General features: G+C 39.1%; 1 protein-coding gene across 1 annotated transcript; it reads right to left on the reverse strand.

Annotated features, from left to right (window-relative positions):
* Positions 1–27: 27 nt before the first annotated feature.
* On the reverse strand, positions 28–14,646 carry scg3 (secretogranin III). The gene is made up of 12 exons (XM_042413624.1): positions 13,993–14,646; positions 13,081–13,133; positions 12,869–12,911; positions 12,449–12,673; positions 10,492–10,634; positions 10,030–10,185; positions 9,733–9,955; positions 9,259–9,375; positions 5,883–5,966; positions 5,326–5,436; positions 3,229–3,318; positions 28–871 (listed from the first exon to the last, which is right to left on the reverse strand). Exons 1-12 carry the CDS (start codon positions 14,093–14,095, stop codon positions 753–755), a joined length of 1,467 nt encoding a protein of 488 aa, XP_042269558.1. The 5' UTR covers positions 14,096–14,646; the 3' UTR covers positions 28–752.
* Positions 14,647–22,003: the final 7,357 nt, after the last annotated feature.

Consider the following 22,003-nt stretch of genomic DNA (forward strand, 5'->3'; position numbering starts at 1 on the left):
TTTACACTTTAGGAAAAAAAATCACAGATATTTACATTTAAAAATACTTCATCTTGTGTCTCTAAAGAGATGGAAATGTTGAACTCACAGAGATGTGCAGAGAAAAACGATGCATTCATCGCCCCCTAGTGGGCCCCAGAAGAATTACAGCAGAACGGAACAAAGGAATACAGAGGGCACTGACATGATGATACACAACAAATATATTTTTGGTAAAATGAAAAGCAGGAATACATTAAGATCTTACATATACACCGGAAAAAGAAATATAATAGGCTAAGACAGGTTACACATAATGAGTACAATTTGATATATATGTAATTTGTTGCAAAAAACTTATTGGAAACAGTAGTTGATGACAAAGCTACAGCATCATACTCTCATAACATTAATTTCCCACGAGGGTCAAGATGGAGTAAATGCTATTATTTAGTTGGATGCGTCAGTCAGTTACATAAAATTCTCTCTCAATAATATTCTATTACTCTGCAATCTTGGCGTGCAAATATTATCAGTTAGGAATGATTTTACTGTTTTGTTGATAGTGTTGTTAAATCCCTTCTCTTGATATGTTTGGGGGATGTATGGGAGAGTAAAGGAGTTCCTCTAAGCAGGTAGTTTTGAATACATAGTATATACTTTACCATGCCATGGGAAAAAACTGTAAGAAATTAGGGCTCTGTTGCAGATCTTAGTGTCAGATTCAGTCCTGTGTTTTAGGCCAGAGTTTGGCTGGATGATGGATGATGGCGTTACAGGCTGCTGTAGATCCTCTTGATGGTGTCACCTTCGCCCTTGGCGATGATGCCCTTCTCGATGTAGGAGTCAACCTGCTGGTCCATGAAATCCTTCAGCTTGGACAGGTCATAATCTAGAAAGGAAGACAAGAACAAATGACGGGTTTATAATCTGGGACACAGAGAGGAAGATCATAAGACAGATCAGACATCAAAATCCTATCCTGAAGTAGTGTCTTCTTAAGACAAGACACTCAAACAAGCCATAATCTGGTTCGGTAGTTCATTATCAAGGAGGATTGAGGTCAGGGTTAGTATGTCTGTGGTAGAAGATAACATGTACAAGCATTAAATAAGGAGGTCAAAAGATCACTGACTGAGACATAATAAGTTACACTTCTTACAGTGATATCATAATTATACCTTCTATTAAGCACAGTTTGTATCCACCCTGTTCTGGATAAGTCATTGCCTTTTAAAATAGTACCATAAGGCCGCAGTATGATGTAGCTATATTTAGATATGAACCAACTCTGTATTATAAATCATGGCAACAAATGAGTTTCAGAGTGAGCAAACAGCTGCTGCACCACTTCCCCCTGTGCTGAATGACTGAATAAAGAGGGAACAGAAGGACAGAGGACAGCCCAGAAGTCACGCTAACATTTCCAGCTACGGCAATTTATTGAGATGCTTCAAGATACAGTTGCTGCAACACACAGTTTACCGATGACAAACATGACATGTGTGAGGGATTAACTGAATGTGATTAGACACAGCACTGATTCTCTCAGTCTTGGCTGTGAGGAGCCCCAGAGCCAAAAACAGGATGACGACTCTACGTCCATCTGCTCCTCTGGCTAATCTGTGTAGCGTGTAGGCGTAAACACACAAACACACACACACACACAAACATACACACAGGTACGCACACATTTACACACAACCAGTCCACTGAGATTGTCCTAATGGGTGTTTCTGGTAGAGTAAACACAATAAATGGCTTGTTGCCCACGCTGTTTCTATGACACTGTTTTTTTGGTTGAAAAGGCTTTTGTACTCCACCTGCTGTTCTTTCACTGGAGATAAACTAAAATACAGAGAGAGCATGCAGAGGGAGAAATTTAATGTGATACAAGGTGTGATGGATAAGTAGGAACAGACGGTGTATCATTTTAGTCACTGAGAGTACCACCCTGGGAAAATTGGGCGAGGGCACATTTTGACTCTCTGAGTGCGTGTTCACTCTGAGCTTGTCTGTCTCCTCTGCCCGGATCACTGACAGGCAGGCGGGGAGGCCTCTGTTGTCCCAGACAACCGCTAAGCGCACTAGAATGCTAATGAAGTGTCCCATATGGAGCCAGGTTGGAGATGAGCACAGAACAAAACTTCCCTGCTGCTCCGGCCCCTCTGCTCTGGACACTCCAGCTCTGTAAGCTCAGCGTCAGGCTTTGAAGGCATTCTTTCTTTCTTTGGTTTTTAAGATGCACACAGGAATCTGGGTCAAACTTTGTTTTTTATCTGTAATTCCTCTGTCCTCAGCGGCTGAAGCACATATTGATCGGCTCAGATTAGATCAGGTCAGTGAACATTAACTGTACGTATAAGTATCACTGAGCTAGAACTTTTTTTTTTTAGTCCGAGAAGAACTAATGTGATGATCACCAGTGCACGGATGGCCTGAATAGTGAGAACTCATTAACATTTCATTCTCTGCTGCTTAATTAAGCACCACTGGGCATTGATTTTACACTGCGGAGAGCTGAACAGCAGACTTTTGTGTGTCAGGCTATCACAGTTTTCACAGCTCTGCAGACTGGTGCAGTTTCTGGGTCGCATGCTGCTTCTTTATGAGCAGTGACAGTTAACAGTGTTGGTACGGTTGTATCACAGAGATGCACTCACAAACATGTGCTATACATCTTGAGAAATGAGCAGAGATTGATGGTCTGTTCGTGGCGTTTTTGTGATGTTGTGATAGAAGTGCTAATTATGTACTAGGTTCAATATTTGCAATAACATCTCCTTTTTACACATTTGCACGTGTGCTCAACTGGACAGACACACGCCATAAATGTTGAGGAACAGGTAGGAGGGAATAAATGAATAGACTTTTGTCTCTGAACAAAGCAGCTGCATCATGAGTAATTAGGACAGGCTCATCAAGATTTATCCATATTCATGAGATCTGGAGTGAAGCATCTATCCAGTATCCCACACTCATTTTAATTGCAAATTCAAGATAACAAAAGAGGCTTCAATTTTTTTGTTCTTCAGTGTGTCGCCTTAGACCTGTCTGTGACCCCCCACAGTTTACTGAGGACACGAGGTTTGCAAATGAAGATGTTTTCTTGTTCTAGCTCTTACAACTAAAGCCAAGATCGGACAGGGGAGAACATATTAATTAGACTTATAAAATGGAAACGTTAGTGAATTTTTGTCTGCAGTTGGTTTCTTCAGTTGGTTACTAAGCAAAATGAGTGTCTCTCACCATCTTTGCCTTCTTCTTTGCTGTGTTTCTTCAGCCACTCGATGTTCTTTCTGATGGCCTCCAGATAGGTCTCTGATTTGCCAGGCTGATCTGAAGTTTAGAGAAGGAGCAAATAAAAAAAGGAGACATGAGAACGCTCCCGTTTTATGTTTAAGAAAACAGAAAATAATTTCTCTTTACTTCTCATGTAGCACATTAATACTCCAGAAGAGCATAGTATCTACCAAACAGTAAGACAGTGCTGCCTTACACTTATTAATAATTTACACCACAACATTTTCCTAAAGCAAGAGTTTTGCTTCAGTTTTTAAATTTCTGTAGCAATGGGAACACGCTGGCGGCCAGGATTGTACTTTCATATTGAACTAACAGCACAATAAGACATGCACATGCAGAAAACGTGGGAGATATGTATATGAAACCTACAGTTTGAGATTAAAGTTGTGGTAATAACGTAAAAGAGAAATGGGAATTAACATAGTGGGAAATGGGAAAAAAGAATTAGAAATGAACATATCAGCAGAAGACTGGAAATTTTCTACGTGGAAACTTTAAGACATCACAATCAAAATTGTGGAAGGAATTTGCTAGGAGAGTGAGCATGAGATATTTTATTATGCATTATAAGTATCGGAAATGTTACTCATTAGGAGGGACTAGTTGGTGGAGAGGATGTGGGGAACAAGTAGCAAATTATACACACAAATTCTTTTCCTGTATTACTTTTCTGGGAAGAGGTTGAGAAAACCTTAAAGTATAATTTTGATTAATTTATTGACCTTTTAAACTAGAAAATATTTTGGGTACTAATTTACTAGGAAAGATAAAATCGGCTGACATGTATCTCGTTAACATATTGCAGCCATGAAGCAGGTGACAAGGACATGGAAACAGCCAAATCCACTAAAACTAAATTCACGTCTATCAACAATAGAACCAATTTTGGACATGAAAAGATTAACCTTTACAATCAGACATTGTAAAAAAAATGGAATAAGATTGACTCCAAAGACAGACTCCATAAAATAACATATTATAATAACAGATTTGCAATGAACAGGTAACCCCAATGACAATCCCAACTCTCCTACCCCACCCCATCCCTCCCTCTTTTTTTTTTGGTTTGGTTGTGTTCGCGTCTCCTGGTTATTTTCTGTTATTTACATGTTGGTTAACAGAACTCATATAAATAGTTAATTTGAAGTAATCTGAAGTAAACAGTTGTCTAGAAGACAATGAGGAAAATTAAGAGATTAAAGTTGAAGAGATTAAAATTGAAGCTAGCTACCAATCATGATTAGATTATTGCTTAACCACAGATTAAATGTAAGAATTTTGCTTGATTAATGACATATGACCCTCATATGTCCATAAATATTATGATGTAACTCAGTGCAGCCTGTCAACATATACATAACACAGATTTTAGTTGACATTACTCAGGATTTACTTCATTTCCTGCTGGAATAAATGTCCTGAGGGTAATCCTGCTCTATGTTTCATTTTGTTTTTCCTTTTTTATGTGTCTGTGTGTGTGTGTGTGTGTGTCTGTGTGCGTGTGGATTAGGCTGTTGAGTGGGTACAGGATAGTGTACAGGCACAGAAAATAATGGCAGCTGTGATAGGCTGTCCTGTGAGTGTTATTGGACTGGCCTAGTTCAGGGACACTCAGGAACTTAGCTATGATTGGCCTGGACTGCACAGTGTTGTTTATTTCCTGTTGGCCCCGCTGAGTCAAAACAAAAGGTCTGCCGTCACAGCTGTGACTGTCGCATTCAGACAGCCGTCGCATTCAGACAAATTTAGAAGACTGTTTACTGAAGTAGAGTGAATATGAACATTTTTGCTTCATTAAATTGATGTAAATTTGCATATTTGAGAATAATAATATTTGAAAATTGTGCATTTATTTGAAATGTGACACAAAACAAAACAATGAAATCATATTGCAAAGTAAAAAAAAAAAAAAAAAAAAGGGGCACATAGTTCATCATTTTTCGGGGGCTAAATGGAAAATTTGTATAAAAGTATTTAGCACATAATCAAATTTCTAAACACATGTTTCCTCTGGTCATCAGGATTAGTTTGTGGACTGACTGGTCTCAGTTGACGGCTGCTCCTCCTTGGTTGAGTCTTTCAGGTTTTCATACTCCTTCTGCATCTTGGCAGCCTCGGCCTTGGTGTTGTCATCCTCATCCAAGTATTTTCCTAAAGCGAGGAAACAGTACAGGGAATGATAAAAATGTAAAGCTATTTTCAGAGGGTGAATCAATAATATGTGAGAAAATAGATCTCAGTTGTTGGTGGAGATATGTAAAGGTAAATTTAACCCAACCAAACCATGTGTTTCTGCCCTTAGAAATGTATCCCCATAACTGGTGGGTGAGGTTATGGAGAGCATTCTGGCAACAAACTAACCCTCATGAAGACTAAAATGAGAAAAATAAACATCTTTTGTACAACTTAAAAAGTTTTAAAAGACCTCAGGATGTGCTGTTGGTCACCAAGTTTTTTTTAAGATTAAGTTATTCCCATAGGTAGAACCATATTTTGTAGGGGAAACGTACTTGCACAGTCAAACTTATGTACCTCCACATATTCTAATAAACAAGTTTGTGTTTTTCTGAACATATTTGACTTGTGAGGCTGTTTACCGTTGGATCCGGTGAAATCAGGAGCCCCGAGAGACTTGCCCAGCTTGTTCTTGGTCTGCATGGCGATCATAGCATCCAGGTTCTCTACAGGTGGGTGAGACAGGCCAAATATTCATGTTAGATTTAATCAGCGTTGTGTAGTCAGTTCACTGTACAGACGATGAATGAAAAGCCTCTTAACCGCTTGAAAGCCCCTCGCTTTTCCAGTGTGACTCAGAGGGTAATTATCATTAGAAAAGGGTTTCATCCAATTAACGAAAAGGACATGCGAGTGTATGATGATCGTAATAAACAAAATCTTATTTTTCTCCATTTTCATTTTCAATAATTTATTTATGAATCATCAACTGAATATTGCCAAAAACAGCCTTTGTAGGGATAATGAATCCACTTATTTAATAAACAAAGACACAGGCCTGTAATTTTTTACCTCTAGATTCACGTGTAAACCTCAAAGTTATATAGTGTCACCTTTTGAACACAGCACAAAAGAGTTAGATTTCATTATAAAAAGGTAAAACTGGGGGCCAAACATATAACAAAAATAATCACATTTATTTGAGGAGTTGAGAACATGAATAAACAAAAGTGTAAAAATGATCTAATAACTGTATGTAATCCTCTATATCAAGTTCACTTAACGCTATTAGAGGGCTCAAATTTAGCAGTTGAGACCATAATGACTCATTGGAAAAAAATATAGTGACTTAGTATTTCTAGAGAGAAGGTGACACTTTTTGAATAGAAGTCAATGGGAGCCAGGGATTTTTGGAGGCTAGTATCTGGTGGCCATTGGCGCACTTTAAGGTAATTCCGCATTGGTTTAAGTCTGACTGACTCATAAAAATATAAATGTTTTCTGCTTCGGGTCCAGATCCTGCAGGAGTTTTGTACTATGACAAAAGATAAGATATCTGAAACAGGAAGGCTTAACTTCAGCTCTATAACTGTGCATTGAGGAGCCTTATGATTTCCATACTCATCTATGTTCACTACAGCCTCCTTTTATTTCTTATTATCTAACCATCTCTCTTTCCCTTGTGCTTTCTCTGTGTATTCATGCCGCCCCCTCCCACCTGTAGCACAGTGGAAGCCCATTATTTCATCCTCTCCCTCTGCCCACACAAACACACACACACAAACACACCGCCTTTACCTCCCCCGCTCTCTTCCTCTGCATCTCTCTCTCTATCTTTGGGCTTGTATCACCCTCAGGCAGATTATCTTTGACTGATAGCTGTGTGTATTCAGTTGTGTACCTGTCTGACTCATCGGAGCATTATGGGCAGCTGGGGGGGCAGAGGTGGGGAGGGGGGACATTGATGTGTTGCTAGGCGATGGTGAAATTCTGTCCTGTTAACCCTGCGCAACCTATACTACATAAAGCTAAGGGGTTGCCTAGGAAACTCACATCTTGTGTAATGGTATATGCCTGTTATGTCGTGGTGTGTAACATCAGCAGTGGTCATTTGCTCCGCTGTGTGAGCATAATGGCCAGCAGCTGCTACAGGGGTCATCTGAGGGAGTACTGATTAGGCCAGCCTTACTTTTACTAGTACTCAATCACTGTTCTTATAATAGGTTATACACATTTTAAACTCATTATAATTAGCAACATATTTATATCTCTGCTCTTTGTTAAGTTGATTAGCTGGTCAACAGAAAATTAATCTGTTACAAAATTAATAATTAAAGTGATTGTTTACGTCATTTATTAAGAAAAAATGACAAACATGCTCTGTTTCCAGCTTCTAAAATGTGATGATTTGCTGTTTTTCACTGTTTAATCTCATTTTAATTAGAATTTCTTTTGGTTTTGGACGGTTGGTGCAGCAAATCAAGCAATTTGAAGATGTCACTTTGAGCTCTGGAAACTTGTGATGGGCATTTTTTTTTTTTTTTTTTTTACAATTTTCTGATGTTTTATTGACTGAATGATGAAAATATAATTAAAATATTAATAGATAATGAAAATAATCTTACAACCCTAGTTAAGAACGCAATTGTCTGCCGAGCTGATTTTACACACACACACACACACACACACACACACACACACACACACACACACAAATCTTCTTCCTTATATAGCATTTCTGTTTTTTCTGTGTGGCATTGTGTGTCATTTGAAACAGAGAGAGAGAGGAGAGAGATGTTGTGTCTGGGGCTCTCTGAGGTTCGCAAAGAGAGATGACAGCTGTCCCTTACAGGTGGCTGACCTTTCCAATGGCTACTAACATGATGGCCAGCCATGAAAACTGGCCTGGTTATAGGATGCCCCTGACACTAATCTGTCTGTGCAGGCTTCACACTCCACTGCACCAGCTGATGGGGAACATTAACTCGGCTGAACACACACAGAAAACAAGGAAAAAGCACTCATAACACACAGAGACGCAGAAATTCACACACATTAGCCAGCTAATGCAACTAAGGGATTTAAACTTAAAATGTGAATCTTTCATCCTTCTGTTAGAAACACGTACTGTATGTAGGGCTGTGCAATATAGTTGGAATTACAATATTAATAAGAATATTTCATGATATTAAATATACTGTGATATGGTGAATGTATGCAAAATCACACAAAACAAGAAATTAGACTTCAAAGAAATCAACTATGTTCCACTGTAAAGCATTACATCAGCAACTCCTCACATGTGTAAAATAAAACCCTAAATAACTCTTTCTGTTAGTTTTTAATTACAATTTAATTGGAATGACATGATGCCACTCAAAGTAGAGACACAATAATTTGATAAACTGATGATAATGAATAATATTGAATAATGGTTTCCACTTTCTAATAAGCTACCATTTATAAAGAGTTTTTAAGCTGTAACTAATGGCTTAATTAATGGCAAATAAATAATTTACAGATCAGTTATAAGCTATTAATAGAAGTTCAAGAAAGGCATTCACTTTTATCCTGTTTAACCCTTCTATTTAATAGGTTTCTCCCTTCCTAATAATTCATCAGGTCTACACTTTATAAATCCTATTAAGTCATTAATAAAAAGTTTTTAATCCATCAGGTTTGCAAGTATAAATGTTAACAAGTTGTTAATAAATGGATTTTGGTTCAAGTAAATGGCCAAACAATCAAAAAAATCCTTAAAACCTGGCAACCAAAAAGTTTTTCTTATTAATTGCTTATAACTGATCTATTTGATTAGTTCACTACAACTTGTAAAGTGGTACCATATTATTGACTCATCACCCACTATCACAACATGACATCATGTTATTCACCTTTCATGCAATGAGGTCTTCAAGGACTTTGGAACCTAAGATACCTTTTAGATGAAGCCTTAGCTTCAGGCACTTGATGTTCCCGTCTATAAATAAACACATCTGCCGTTCTGTCATGTCTTACCCAAATAGGACACTCCCTCCTCAGGTGTGATGGTGCCGTACTTCACCATCATCTTCACAAAGTCAATCAGCGTCTTCATGATAGTGATCAGTGTCTCTCTCTCCTGCGCGTCCTCATCTGCAACAGCAAACCAGAAGACTCACTCAAAACCAACATCTAGTATCGATGTTTTGGCACCGGTAATTGGTTGCCATGGTGTTAATGTTACCACATGTTGTTTGACCGCAGGGGTCATGACGATGGGTTTATGAATAATTAGTGTGCACATTTCATCCGCACTTCCTAGGAAGATATGTCAGGGGAAACAAAGGCGGACAAAACAGGCACTGACTCATCTTTGAGAACAATATTGCCATGACAACAACAGCTCTCTAGTCTTGTTCTTGATCTGAAGAACTGCTATCTTTGGAGAGAAGCAATGATAATATGTGATTTAAGATGTCACAGTGACCTCTGGTACATTTGTGTTTTTACCTGAGTTAAGGCTTCTGAGCAGGCGGTAGAAGTTTGGGAAGTACTGCAGGTCCTGGAGCCCGTCCTCTGGGCTCACTTCATTGCCCTCCTCAGTATCTCTGTCCCAGGTGTTGTCCGCTGTGTCATCCCTATCTTCTTCTGCATCCCTGTCCACCTCATCCTCAACATCATCGGTGTATCCTTCCTCGTCCTCCTCGTCTTCGCTGGGCTGCTCCCACGCATCCTGGAGAGAAGTTTTTGTCATTATTATTGTTATTACATCAATATCATTACTATCGCTTCTTTGAAGGTTTTTACCACGTTTGCATCCGAGCCCTGGTCATCCTGCTCTCCTCTGGTTTCTTGGTTGTTGTCGGCGTCCTCGATCTCATTGTTCTTCGCGTTTTTGGTGATGAGATCCTGGAGAGCCTCGGCCACCTGGTACTCCAGAGTGTCTGCCTGACTATCTGTTATCTACAGAAAGACAGACAGAAAGACTGAGAACAATGATAACAATGTAAAATGTGGTAGACAGAACAGCATTGATCACTGCCACTGAGAGATCCATCTCACAAACAAACAACTTATTGAATGTCAAAAAACTAATTCACAACTGGAACTATTTTTTCTTCAAGGCATGAAGTACGTTTCACACATCTTTTCCTCTCCTAGTGAAGGAAATGAGCAGTATACCGAGAGAGCAATCTCCTGTTGAGGAAATGTCATGCCACATGCTGTGTCTTATCGAACACCATATGAGGTTACAAGCTCACGACCTACCAGCCCCAGTTTGAGCAGCTTGGAAACAATCCTGTCAAACACTCCTCTGTCGTCCTCCTCGTAAATTTTGTTTGCAATCTTCTGGACAATATCCTCTGCTGTCAGCGGAGTGCCGTCCACCTGACGGAAGCTCTCTGGGTCATCTGGGAGGAGAAGACACATATGTTATCCAACTTCAGCTTTCTAAAGATGCTTATTAGCTGTGTACTAGTATAAAGCAGGTGTTTCTGCTTTAATTCAAGGTCCCCCTCCAGTCAGAAATCTGTTTTCTTCATCTTCCTACAGTTGGATGTTTGAGCTTTTTACTGGGCAGAATGATGTGTGTGCAGAGTTTGACACTAGAAGGCTGTTTTTGCATAAATCAGCTGAAGAAGAAAAGTTTCTTTGTACCTACAAGCATGATTTGTGACATCACAACTATTTGGAGCCAATCCAGAGCCAGTGCACGACTCACACAAGTGTAATATGGAAACTTGAAGCCTCTAGTGCACAAACACTGAGAATGGACTTCTCTGACATCTTGTATCCAGCAGTTTAAACATTTGAAATGAAAAATTTTTGCATATTCATAGATTCTGAATTTTTCAATGAGTGCGAAGGAGTAGATGTAATTTAATGGAGAGGTCCGGAGGGGGTCTTTAATGTGTTTGACTGACAATGTTCTTCAGTATTTCAGGAAATATTTCAATGTATCTATATTATTTAATAAACAAATGACACAACATTTGTAGGAGCTTGCATGGTTTGTCTTCTCCTTTCTCTACTGTCTCCTTATCAGTCTTTCCTACTTCTTCTTGTCTCTCTATTGTGTCATATCTTGGATAAAAGGTTAAAACTAGACATCTCTTCTCTCCTCTCCTCTCCTCTCCTCTCTTCTCCTCTCCTCTCCTCTCCTCTCCTCTCCTCTCCTCTCCTCTCCTCTCCTCTCCTCTCCTCATACTCAATAAATCCATATCCGCATTACTGAGTAAGAAATGTGCAATTGTTACAGTCTGACTCTTACTTAACGGTCCCTGCTGCTTTCCAAGGTCCACATGAGAAATAAATAAACCACACCAGAATACTTTTGCCCATATTAGCAGGTTGAATCATCAGCGATGTACCTTCAAGTACTGGGTCTATTTCTGTCACACTCCAGGAAATAAGAAATGAAATCCAGACTGCGCTTGCCAAATTTAGATGTAGCGTAACCTGACGAGGTGCTTGTCATTGCCGGGCCGACCACATCAATCAATGAAGTGTAGCACTCAGCGCTTTGTGTCTGAGTCACCTCACCTCACAGACTCTGCTTTATGCTGATGACTGGAAAGGATATCAAATTATATGTATATACAGTGAAATGTGTACTGAACTGATTGAATCTGTAATGAATGAAAATCAACATCAGCACAAAATTCAATTTTAAAACAACAGAATTGTCAATTCAGAGAGTTGGAGACAAATGCTTTTCTTGCTTTTCATTTTTCATTAGAGACTAGACTTGAGTGATTCTGCATCTTTATCACTGTAATTTTAAGAGGAATGTCAAATAAAGGCAGAGGAAAATCCATGACATGTATCTTCTGTAAATAGTTAAAAGAAGGTGTATTGCTGCTTCAGTAGCCTAGCGTTAGCTTTCACAACTGTGTCTCAGAGGGAGAGAGGATAATCTTTCTCTCTTGCATGCACGTGTTCTCTCTTTGACTCTTTCTATCTGTCTCTGCTTATCCCCATCACGCTGCACACGTGTTTTCTCTGTCTACTCTTCTTTAAAATGTCTGCCCGGTGGCTGGCCAGAGACAGACAGGGGCATGCGGCATGAGACCTGCCCTTCGCGGAGAGGGCAAAGGTCACACAAGCAGACTTACTCATAGCCAACAGCCTCACCTTTCTACCAGCCGTCAGCAGCTCACCCACTGCACCCTTACAAGCAATAGGACCTGTTAGTATACGGTGTTTTGGTGACAGGGGTGCCTACCCTGGTACTTGCCGTAGTCCATCCCATTCTTGGTGGAGTCGTAGTCCTCAGCCAGACGGCGGCTCTTGGTGGAATCTGATTCATCTGGGATGTACTGATCCGCCTTGACTGGCACCTCAGTGGTCTCCTTTGATTTCTGGCTGTCAGCCAGCGACTTCAGCACGGTAGAGTCATCACGGTCCTGCTCCGACTCTGTGTCCTTGGAGCCAGTGGGACGCTTGCTCTCTGAACGGCAGCAGAAACAAAATGATCAAACCGGAGAAATACAAATTGTGCGGATGAACTCTCACAACAATGTGGTTTTAATAAGTGTTATTACAGTACAGATGAAGCCTGTTTTACTGGAAATGCTGCAACAAGAACCCACTCAGCAGTCGGAAATAAAGTCATTAATTGATTGGCAATAAGGTTTCCACTTACCAGCTGACTGTACTGCAGCCTTCACACTGTCCACTTCAGCAATCTGGGGAAATGACGAACATGGAACAAATAATTTCCACTCTCGATATAAGCTCATTAATAATGTTTGCTGAGATAATACTTAGATTGTTTGACAAGTGACCATAAAGCTTAATGTGGCCGGATATTGGATGGGAAATTTAGCAATGAGACGTGGAGACAGAGGAGTTTACCTGCTCTTGTAGTGGTCTTTCTTCTGTCAACTGTCTATTGTACACAGTTTTATCTGCAACAGAAAAAAAGCATGCAATTATGAAAATGGAAAGTGAAAGAAGACTTTATTGATAAACCCAGATTTTGTAGGCTACAGATGTAAATTACACATAGAGAAAACAAATCTTAATCCTAATCTATTTAATTTTATAGGAAAATATCATGAATTTACACTTTTAAATTTTGTTTTATTGAATTGTTTTTTCTTATCATCAGTTCAAATTCTCTCTCCCTTTTTTTTTTGCTTTTAGACTTTATGTGATCGTTCCTGCTCTCCCATCCCACCACCGCAGAGGCAGAGCTTAATCGGATTATCAAACAAAAGATTAAACTGCGGCGAAAATAGACCACAAGCGGCCTTAACGGACGTCCAGGCGTCGTTAAAAAACAGTCACTGCTTAACTGGAGCTGAACTTTAAAGGCGTTTGCTTTTTTGCTTTATTTTCAACAAGTTTGCAGCTGAATTTAAAGGAGAGCTTTAATGTAACAGCTACAGTAAATTATAAATCACTTAAAAAAGCTGAACAGAAACCGCCAAGAAATTCAAACAATATCCTTTTAATTGCCTACACATGTAGACTACTGCTCAACGTGGCCTATTTTTATTTACATTTCTTCAGCTATTCCTACGTTTTTAATGTAAGGATTAGGTAAAATGATCGGTAATGAGTTTATAATGATCCTGTGGTGTTTATCTCATTTTAAAAAATGTGAGGCATCAGCCATGTGTGCTGAAAGTTTTATGACCTTATTGCACTTTATGGCTTTTTACAAATCTCCTTTCTAATCACCAAATGTCTCCACTAACTGTTTTAGAAGTAATAGACTGACCTATTGCCTCTTGGAAAAAATGTATTATAAAGACTACTCACCATCCGATGAGGCTGTAGGTGTGGGGAAGGCAGATATCTGGCTCACTACATTCAGGGCTAGAAGATGGAAAAGGATGAAGAGGCCAACGTATTTTGACGCCATCCTGAAATAAGTTGTCTCGGAGCGTCCAGGAGGAAGATATTTCCTGGCTGTCTTCTTCCTGCGGAAGGTCTTGTCCCCCCCTCCAGGAGCAAAGTGCTGAATGTGTGGACAGCTCCGCTCCGGCCGCTGGTGCTGAAACTGCCGCGGAGGCTGCGCCCTGGGTACCCGCTCTGTCTGAAGCACCCGGCGGGGAGGGGCTGACCAAATCTCCGCTTTTGCACTGGAGCTGTTGACGAGACGCGGTGCTGAAACCAGGTCACCTCTCTGTAATTATAACCAGATAAGCAGGGAGGCTCTTCAAGCCCCGTGTGGGCTACAGCATCACCTGCCAGGTAAGTAATAGAGCCTACTACAACAGGACCTGCCCCCTCTGTCTTTACAGAGGAGGAGAAGGAGGAGTAATGGGAGGAGGAAGAAGAGGAGGAGGAGGAGAACACTGTAAAAAGTGTCCATCTGATCTTACCAAGACATGTCAGCTAGTAGCCTATCGAGTCCCTAAAGGTTATGTTATTTTGTTATTTTTCATGATTAAAGCAATACACGAATAGGATGAGATTACTCTACATATGTCTAGTGACATTAGACTTAAACATAATTTCAGAAATTTCTTAGTAAGTTAATGTCATGCCTCAAAATCCTTGTTTAGATAAAATAATCCTGGAAAAAATGGGACTACATTTGCTGGAAGAAAACTGCTGTTGTTATAACAATTGTGTGATTTAAAACTTATATCATTGCTATGTGAATTTTTGAAGTTTTTTTTGAAGTATTTTTTGCAGCGTACTAGCAGGACACCCGCCCATGACGTGCGTCACACACAATTTGCGTCATGGTTGTAGATCTTCCACTGTCCAGTCAATAGCAACCGTTATTAAAACGGCAAACAATTAGACACATAAACACAAGGGAGACATATAAGGCCGGTTTTATGACCACTTTCCTTTCATAAACTCGGTGTACTGCTAATTAGATATAAGCCCACGTCTCTTACAGCTGTTTCTGCAGGTGTTATTGGGTTCAGTTACCAGTGTCAGTCCCCAAAGTGAAGCTCACTACAAAAATGATGTGGTTTAAATGCCCAGTTTTCGTTATTAGACTTCAGCAAAGGGAGAAAGAATTATTGCTTTGATCAAAGATGTCCTTTTATTTTCAAAAAAGATTCCCTTGAATCTCATGAAAAAGAAACTCATTGTGAGAAAGTGTGTGAGTTGCAGTACCTTATGATACCCTCTAATATCTCACAGTTTGAAAAGTAGAGGTGGAGAGGAGGACTCCTTCACAGCAAGCTGTCAGGATGCAACAAGCAAGTCATTAGTAGCATTAAGGCATATGATTTAGATGATGTGACATGTCACTGCTAATCCTCTGGTTCATGAAAGCCTTATGTCTGAGATTAAAATGCATCCTGGTCAGTGATTGGATAATTCCTGTCTCAGAAGAGTCATTTCACAAACCATATTTGTTGTCATTATGACAAGCAACTGAATTAAACACGTCGTTTCAATACTTTTCCCTCTGTTATTAAAGCAAACGTAGCTATGATTTAATGCTTTCCACCACACAGTAGGAGCAGAGTTTGTTTGCTTTCACCCTGTTAGGATTCAGTTTCATTGTTGGATGGCAGTCCATACAAGAGAATACAATACAATATAATGATGTCATGCTGTACCATGTGATATGATGCAATACCCCTTTCTTGACTTGTCATGGTAGAAAAAGCATTGGCATTACTAATGTAATTAATGTTGATTCTGCTCTATTCAAGCAGGATACACAATACAGGACCAACATGGTGAAGCAGATAAATGGACTAAATGTCTTGAGGGAAAAAGGCCAATACAATATAGATGTTAAAGGCCACGCAGACCCACACAGGTGTTTTCAATTAGTCTCGCTGATTAGACTTCTAGTCAGGGAGAAGCTTGATGCAGCTCTGCTTAGAGTGAAGTCACAAAACTCTATGAACCCATGAGAATGCTACTGTGCAACAAAACTAACAGGAAAATGAAGTAAATGTACATGAATCTCAGTTTGTACATGCCCACACAGTCCTGAGACGAGGTCTAATAAAGCAACATGTGAAAACAGCTGTGTGAACTGCAACGATTAGTGGATTGGTAGAAAATAAATCAACAAATATTGTCATAATCGATTAATTGTTTAAGTAATTTTTTAAAGCAAAAATGGTAAAAATGCATGGGTTTCAGCTTCTTAAACGTGTATATTTCCTGGTTTTCTTGTATTCCATTATGGTAAACTAAATATCTTTGGGTTTTGTACTGATAGTCGGACAAAACAAGACATCTGAAGACGTCATCTTAGACTCTGGGAAATAGTGACATGCATTTTCCAACAATTTTTGAAAAATTGTGAACTTATCCTTTAAGGAACATTTCAGTTAGTGAAGACCAGCACAGGAGACATAATACACAATAGTGTATGTGCAGCATATACTGCATCAACCAATAAGCACTACATTCACTTCAGGTCTAGAGAAGAACATAACAGGTAAATTGTACTTATAGTTTAGCAACATTGACAGAACAGATTTCAGTCTTATCAGGGTGTTTTCATGGAGAATTTGGCACATGAAATGCAACATTATAGTATAGTATAGTATTCACAAGCACGTAGAGGGCAAATTAAATAGGGCAGGACAATATGCTCAAATGAATTACACTAATAATTTAAGTATTTGTGTATTTATGAAGCCATATGTTGAGAAAACGTCTGTTTCTAATGTGCTGTAAATAGACAATCACTGTCTTTGAATATTATATTCATTCTTACAAACTGTGAGTGTTTTGTACCAACACAGTTAGTATCATGCCCTTTGCAGTGCAGGATGGGATGTTTGCCACCCTCTGTGGGATGGCTGTACTTCCTGTCCTCTGCCTGCCTCAGCAGTCTGAGAGCAGGAGTGCTGCCAAGGTCCGGCTGATCAGATACTCAGTCTATAGGAAGGCCAAAGGACACTGCCAAGGATCATCCAAAGCAGTGATAATCACCAAACAGATCAGCAGACAGGAGGTTCTGAGAATATGCAGCACAAGTGCTATATGTATACCGGTCAAAAGTTTTAGAATACCCCAATTTTTCCAGTTTTTATTGAAATTAAAGCAGTTCTAGTCCAGTGAATAACCTCAAGTGGTACAAAGGTAACCGGTAAACTGCTGAAAAAAAATTTAGATTGCCAAAAACTGAAAAACTTGGGTTAACAAAAAACAGAACAAAACAGCTTTCGTGCAGCAATGGATGTAAATTAAGTCTTGAAAGTTGATGCAACAAATTCCTACAGATGTCCCTTTGTTTGTATAAAAGCTTGGAGGAGGAAGCATGATCGTCTGGGGCTCTTTTGCTGGATCCAGAGTGACTGGCACCCCGGACCAAAAGGGCTATCATAGCATTTTGCAGAACCATGTAGTACCCTGTGGTCTATGCCTAGTTGCTCAGAGGTTCATCCTACAAGCAAGATAATGATCCAAAACATACATCCAGGCGGTCAGAATTATCTCAGAAGAAAAGAACAAGATGGTAGGCTTCAAATCATGGAATAGCCAGCACTGTCTCCAGAGCTAAAACCCATTGAGCTGGTTTGGGATGAACTGGACTGCCTGTCATATCTGCAAAAGGTGGCTACTTTGATGTGTCAGAAAATTTAGATTGAATTTAGATTTGTCAAACAAAGAGATTCCATGATATCTTCAATAAAAACTGGAAAAATGGAGGTGTTCTAAAACTTTTGACCGGTAGTGTATATTCACTATCAATCTCTTGTATTGGATTTCTCTTTGTAATCTTTTGTGTCTGTGTCTTACTCAGCACAATGTCTGCCATGTGCAAACTATGCTACACTACTGACATCTTGTGTGTAGTAGCTGTAAGTACACAATACTCCAGAAATAAGAGTTTATTGGTCAGTGTCTGGCCCTGAGAGAAACTATATTCTCAAGGACTTCCTGACCTCAGAAAAAACAACCTCATGAATATCTTGTTTACTTGAGGTTTCTAATGGAATGCTTGGGCTTATTGCCATCCTTTTTCCTGTAAGTGTTCCTTCATTTCCCTCCTCTTTTACAAGACTATTAGTTGCTATAGATGATTTCTTGGTACCTTTTTACTGCAAGCTATCCAATAGATGATTTCTTTCATCAATCTCTCTAAAGAGATGAAACATTACACTGAGGGTTTCTTTTCAAATTCTAAGATAAATCAATGTTAACTACTGTACTGGCTGTTAAAATTGTATTGCAGGAACTTATCCCCTCAGTTTCTAGCAATGCTGGCAAAGCCTCATGTGGGAGCTGCTTACAAAATAAGTGGTCCTCTATCTTTTTTTAAAATAAAGAGATGGTCAGAAATACCAATATAACTTTTTTCCATGTATCAGTTTTTTTATTTAGAGTGAAACTACTTCCAGCCTTGGAACAGAAGCTAACTCAGAAAAGGGGCAAACCTTTGCTTTTACTCTCTGTGAAGAGGGGAGGTTATTATGCATCATTTTGGTTTTATAAACAAAATTCATCTTATTTTCATCATGGCTAAGTTATATAAAGTATTGCTTTTGATGAATAGTTTCATCGACAAATGTATCATTTTGTTTGCAACTGTTAAAAACATAGGAGACTAATCTCATATCAGGTATGTGGTATATGAAGTGAATACACTGCCACCATGTGTTTACCTGATATAGTGCCGCTTCTGCTGAGATGAGACTTTTTTTTTTTTTAAGTGTACATGATATAAAAGCACACATTAGAAGTAGTGGTGACCACAGTCTAGACCACCTCCGATATTCATATGAAATCTCTAAAAATGGAACACCAATTGTTGTTAAATTAATAATAATGACTGGAAATTATTAGGTGATAACCAAGTAAGTCCATACTGGAAATGATAATAAATAACTAAAACATAATAATGAAGTGAAATTGATGTAGTTGCAAATTGTTTGTTGGAATGATTTATAATTACATGATTATAACTATGTAAAATCATAGAATAATAAGGAAGTTCTACTAATATTTATATTGTAATCAATAGTTATCTGGTAAAATAACCCAAACAGGTGCAAAGTTAAGACAGGTAGCGTGTATAAGATGTACAATAGAGACTAGATGCTCCATTACTTGTATAAAATCATAAACATACTCCAGATACTTTTGTGCACTTTTTATTAGGGGTTGTTTTTTATGCTTCACAGTGAGTGATTCATAGTTCCTTAGTTACAGTAGCGGAAAATCTTAATGTTACAGCATACAATGATATTTTAGTAAGTTGTGTACTTCCATCTTTATGGCAACTTTATAGGAAGGAATCGCCTTTCCTGTTCCAACATGACGATGAGTCAGAGAACAAAGCCGGGTCCGTAGGGAAATGCTTTTCCCAGATTGTTGAACTTGCACAGAGGTCTGATCTCAACCTCATCCAACTCCTTTGGAATAAACTTCCGACCACTAACAAGACCTTATCACCCAACATCAGTAAGAGACCTCACGAATGCTCTTGTATCTAAATGACAGCAAATCCAAAACTTTGTGTAGTTCTTACTAGGAAAATTATATCCTTGAGTACTTCCAGTATTAGACATTTAAATACATGATTTAGTATTAAAATATTTTATCACCACAAAACTGAAATGATTTCAAACATAGCTGTTTGCTGTCAACATCAGACACAGCAGATGCAGACAAAGACGACATTTCCTGGTGCATAGAAGGACTAGTTTCGTTTTATGACATGCGACTGACCTGACATGACCTGACATGTAATTGGATGTAATTTGAGGAAAACAAACAAAACAAAAAATATGAAACTCATTATTGTCCGTGGTTTTGTGTGTACAGTGAGTAGTGTGTGTTTGGGTGGAGAGGTGGTGGGACGCACTGTTGACACTATATTTGTTTGTCTTTTTCTGTTGTTTCTAAACAGTCTCTGACGTTCTTTCCTTTGGGAAGGTCTAAACGCGGTCTGTCTCCAGAGAACAAGGCAGAGATGGGAGGACATGAATTTTCTCTTTATATCAGTCCCAAGGGCAAACTGTTTATAGGACTTCAAAGACTGCTACAATGACTTCAGGATTCATTTTCGAGGAAATTTGGGGGGGTGGAGGGTGGGGGGGCTTTTGATATATCATCTATTTACAGGCCTTTTCAAACACTATGCAGAGGACACGGTCATTTGTTCAATGTTTTTGCAGGAAACCCTTTGATTATTTAGGACAAACAACCCTTTGAGTGGACATGTTGATTCATTTTTATTGAGATTGCTATCTGTGGTCAACAGGCCTGAGTAAATAGGTCCCATTGAAAGTGCTTCCTGTGTTCTATGTGAGCAGCAAATCAAACTTCTGTGAATGAAATCTTTGAATAAACCTTGACACGAGCAACTAATTTCTATTTTCGTACAATGTGTTTAGTGACTGACTGCTGTCAGCTTGAACAGCACGCACTTTACTGAAATATTAATCTGTGTGTGAAGAGTCACTTCACCACTAGAGGTCAATATTTGCTTCTTATTCACATAACTCCACAGTTTAAGGACAAAGAGTAGATAGAGAAGTTATGAGGAATCAGAGAGGAGGAATGAGACTAAAAATTGTAAACATTTTAGCTATAGTGTTATTTATTTTCAGCAAACTGGTTTAATAAAACTTAATCATTCATAAAACGCCACTGCACATCAATCACACTGCCAAACCCTGGTTTATAATTACATAACATTTTCTTTTTCAGTTTACCAGATTTACTTATTTTTACATTTCACCAGTGTCAGGCTGTTGCAGTGAATGGGTCCAGTAGTTCCCCATGTTCCTCAAGGACATTTTTAAAGGTCACACGTTGTGCGGCGGGGATCAAACATGTGACCTCCCAGCGGTGTTATCAGCGGTTGGGCCTCTCTTTCAGCTGTTGACATTAAGTGATGCTACTGACTCCTTCCTCATCCTCTGATCTTTGGGGCGGCGGCTCCGCGAGTTCATTGAGCCACAGGCCAGTTCAGTCCACCAACCCTCCTCGATGTTGAGAACATACTGAAGTTTGTTTGCTTGTTCTTGTACAGCTGTGCTTGTGAGAATGAGTTTGGTTTAACACATTGTAGTGAGAATATGATTTTATGTTAGTTATGCTAAGCTAAGCTAACCCTCCCCTAGCTCCAGTGTGTGTGTGTGTGTGTGTGTGTGTGTGTGTGTGTGTGGTGTTCTCTCTCTCCTTATAACAGAATTTATTGACTATGAATTTATTATGAATTATGTGTTTGGCACACTCTATCTCTCTATCTTGTCTGATTCAAGAAGCTGGAAGCAAACAGAACAAGGGGCAATAGAGGTAAATTAAATATATGCTTTATGAAATTAATGCCACTTTTATTTCATTTTCCTATTACATTTTAATAGACTGCAACCACGTGACTAACTTGATGTGTATGTGTGTGCCTGACAGTGAATGAATTCAAGTGGATGCTTAATGGGTGGGCGGTCTGTCTGTCTTGTGTTTCTATGAGGAGACAGAGACATGAAACTGGACGTCTTCTCCACTGGCTGCCAAAATAAGTCAGCTGGAGTCACACCAAGCCACCAGTATATTTTCCTGGACTGGGGAGCAGAATAGACTAGAGGGCATCTAATGAACCAGAAATGACAAATCACTGATTCTCCTGCTCATTTGAAAATGTGCGTTGGTAAATTTATGCCTGGTGTGCATGTGTGTCAAATGGACAGGAAACTAGTAGCTTAATGGACCATTTGTGGCTTATTTTCCAGATCCGATCCATCCATGCATTTTCTGTAATGGCTGCCTTCAGAAAATAAGCAGTGATATCTTTAATTATTTCAATCTCTCAGTGAATTTAAGGTATTATTCTAAGTGTTGGCAGCTGTTTGACCTTGTGAGAGAAAATTGTCGTAATGAC

The sequence above is a fragment of the Thunnus maccoyii genome, chromosome 1 (genome assembly GCF_910596095.1).
Source record: "Thunnus maccoyii chromosome 1, fThuMac1.1, whole genome shotgun sequence".
In the NCBI taxonomy this organism is placed as follows: domain Eukaryota; kingdom Metazoa; phylum Chordata; class Actinopteri; order Scombriformes; family Scombridae; genus Thunnus; species Thunnus maccoyii.

What these genes read in the sequence shown, in the direction of transcription:
- scg3 (XM_042413624.1), bottom strand. Translation starts at nt 14,095, where the DNA reads ATGGCGTCAAAATACGTTGGCCTCTTCATCCTTTTCCATCTTCTAGCC. An exon ending in ACCTACAGCCTCATCGGATG is followed by an intron (nt 13,134 to 13,992) that starts GTGAGTAGTCTT and finishes TTTCTGTTGCAG; the next exon opens with ATAAAACTGTGTACAATAGA. An exon ending in AGGGCTCGGATGCAAACGTG is followed by an intron (nt 9,956 to 10,029) that starts GTAAAAACCTTC and finishes ACTTCTCTCCAG; the next exon opens with GATGCGTGGGAGCAGCCCAG.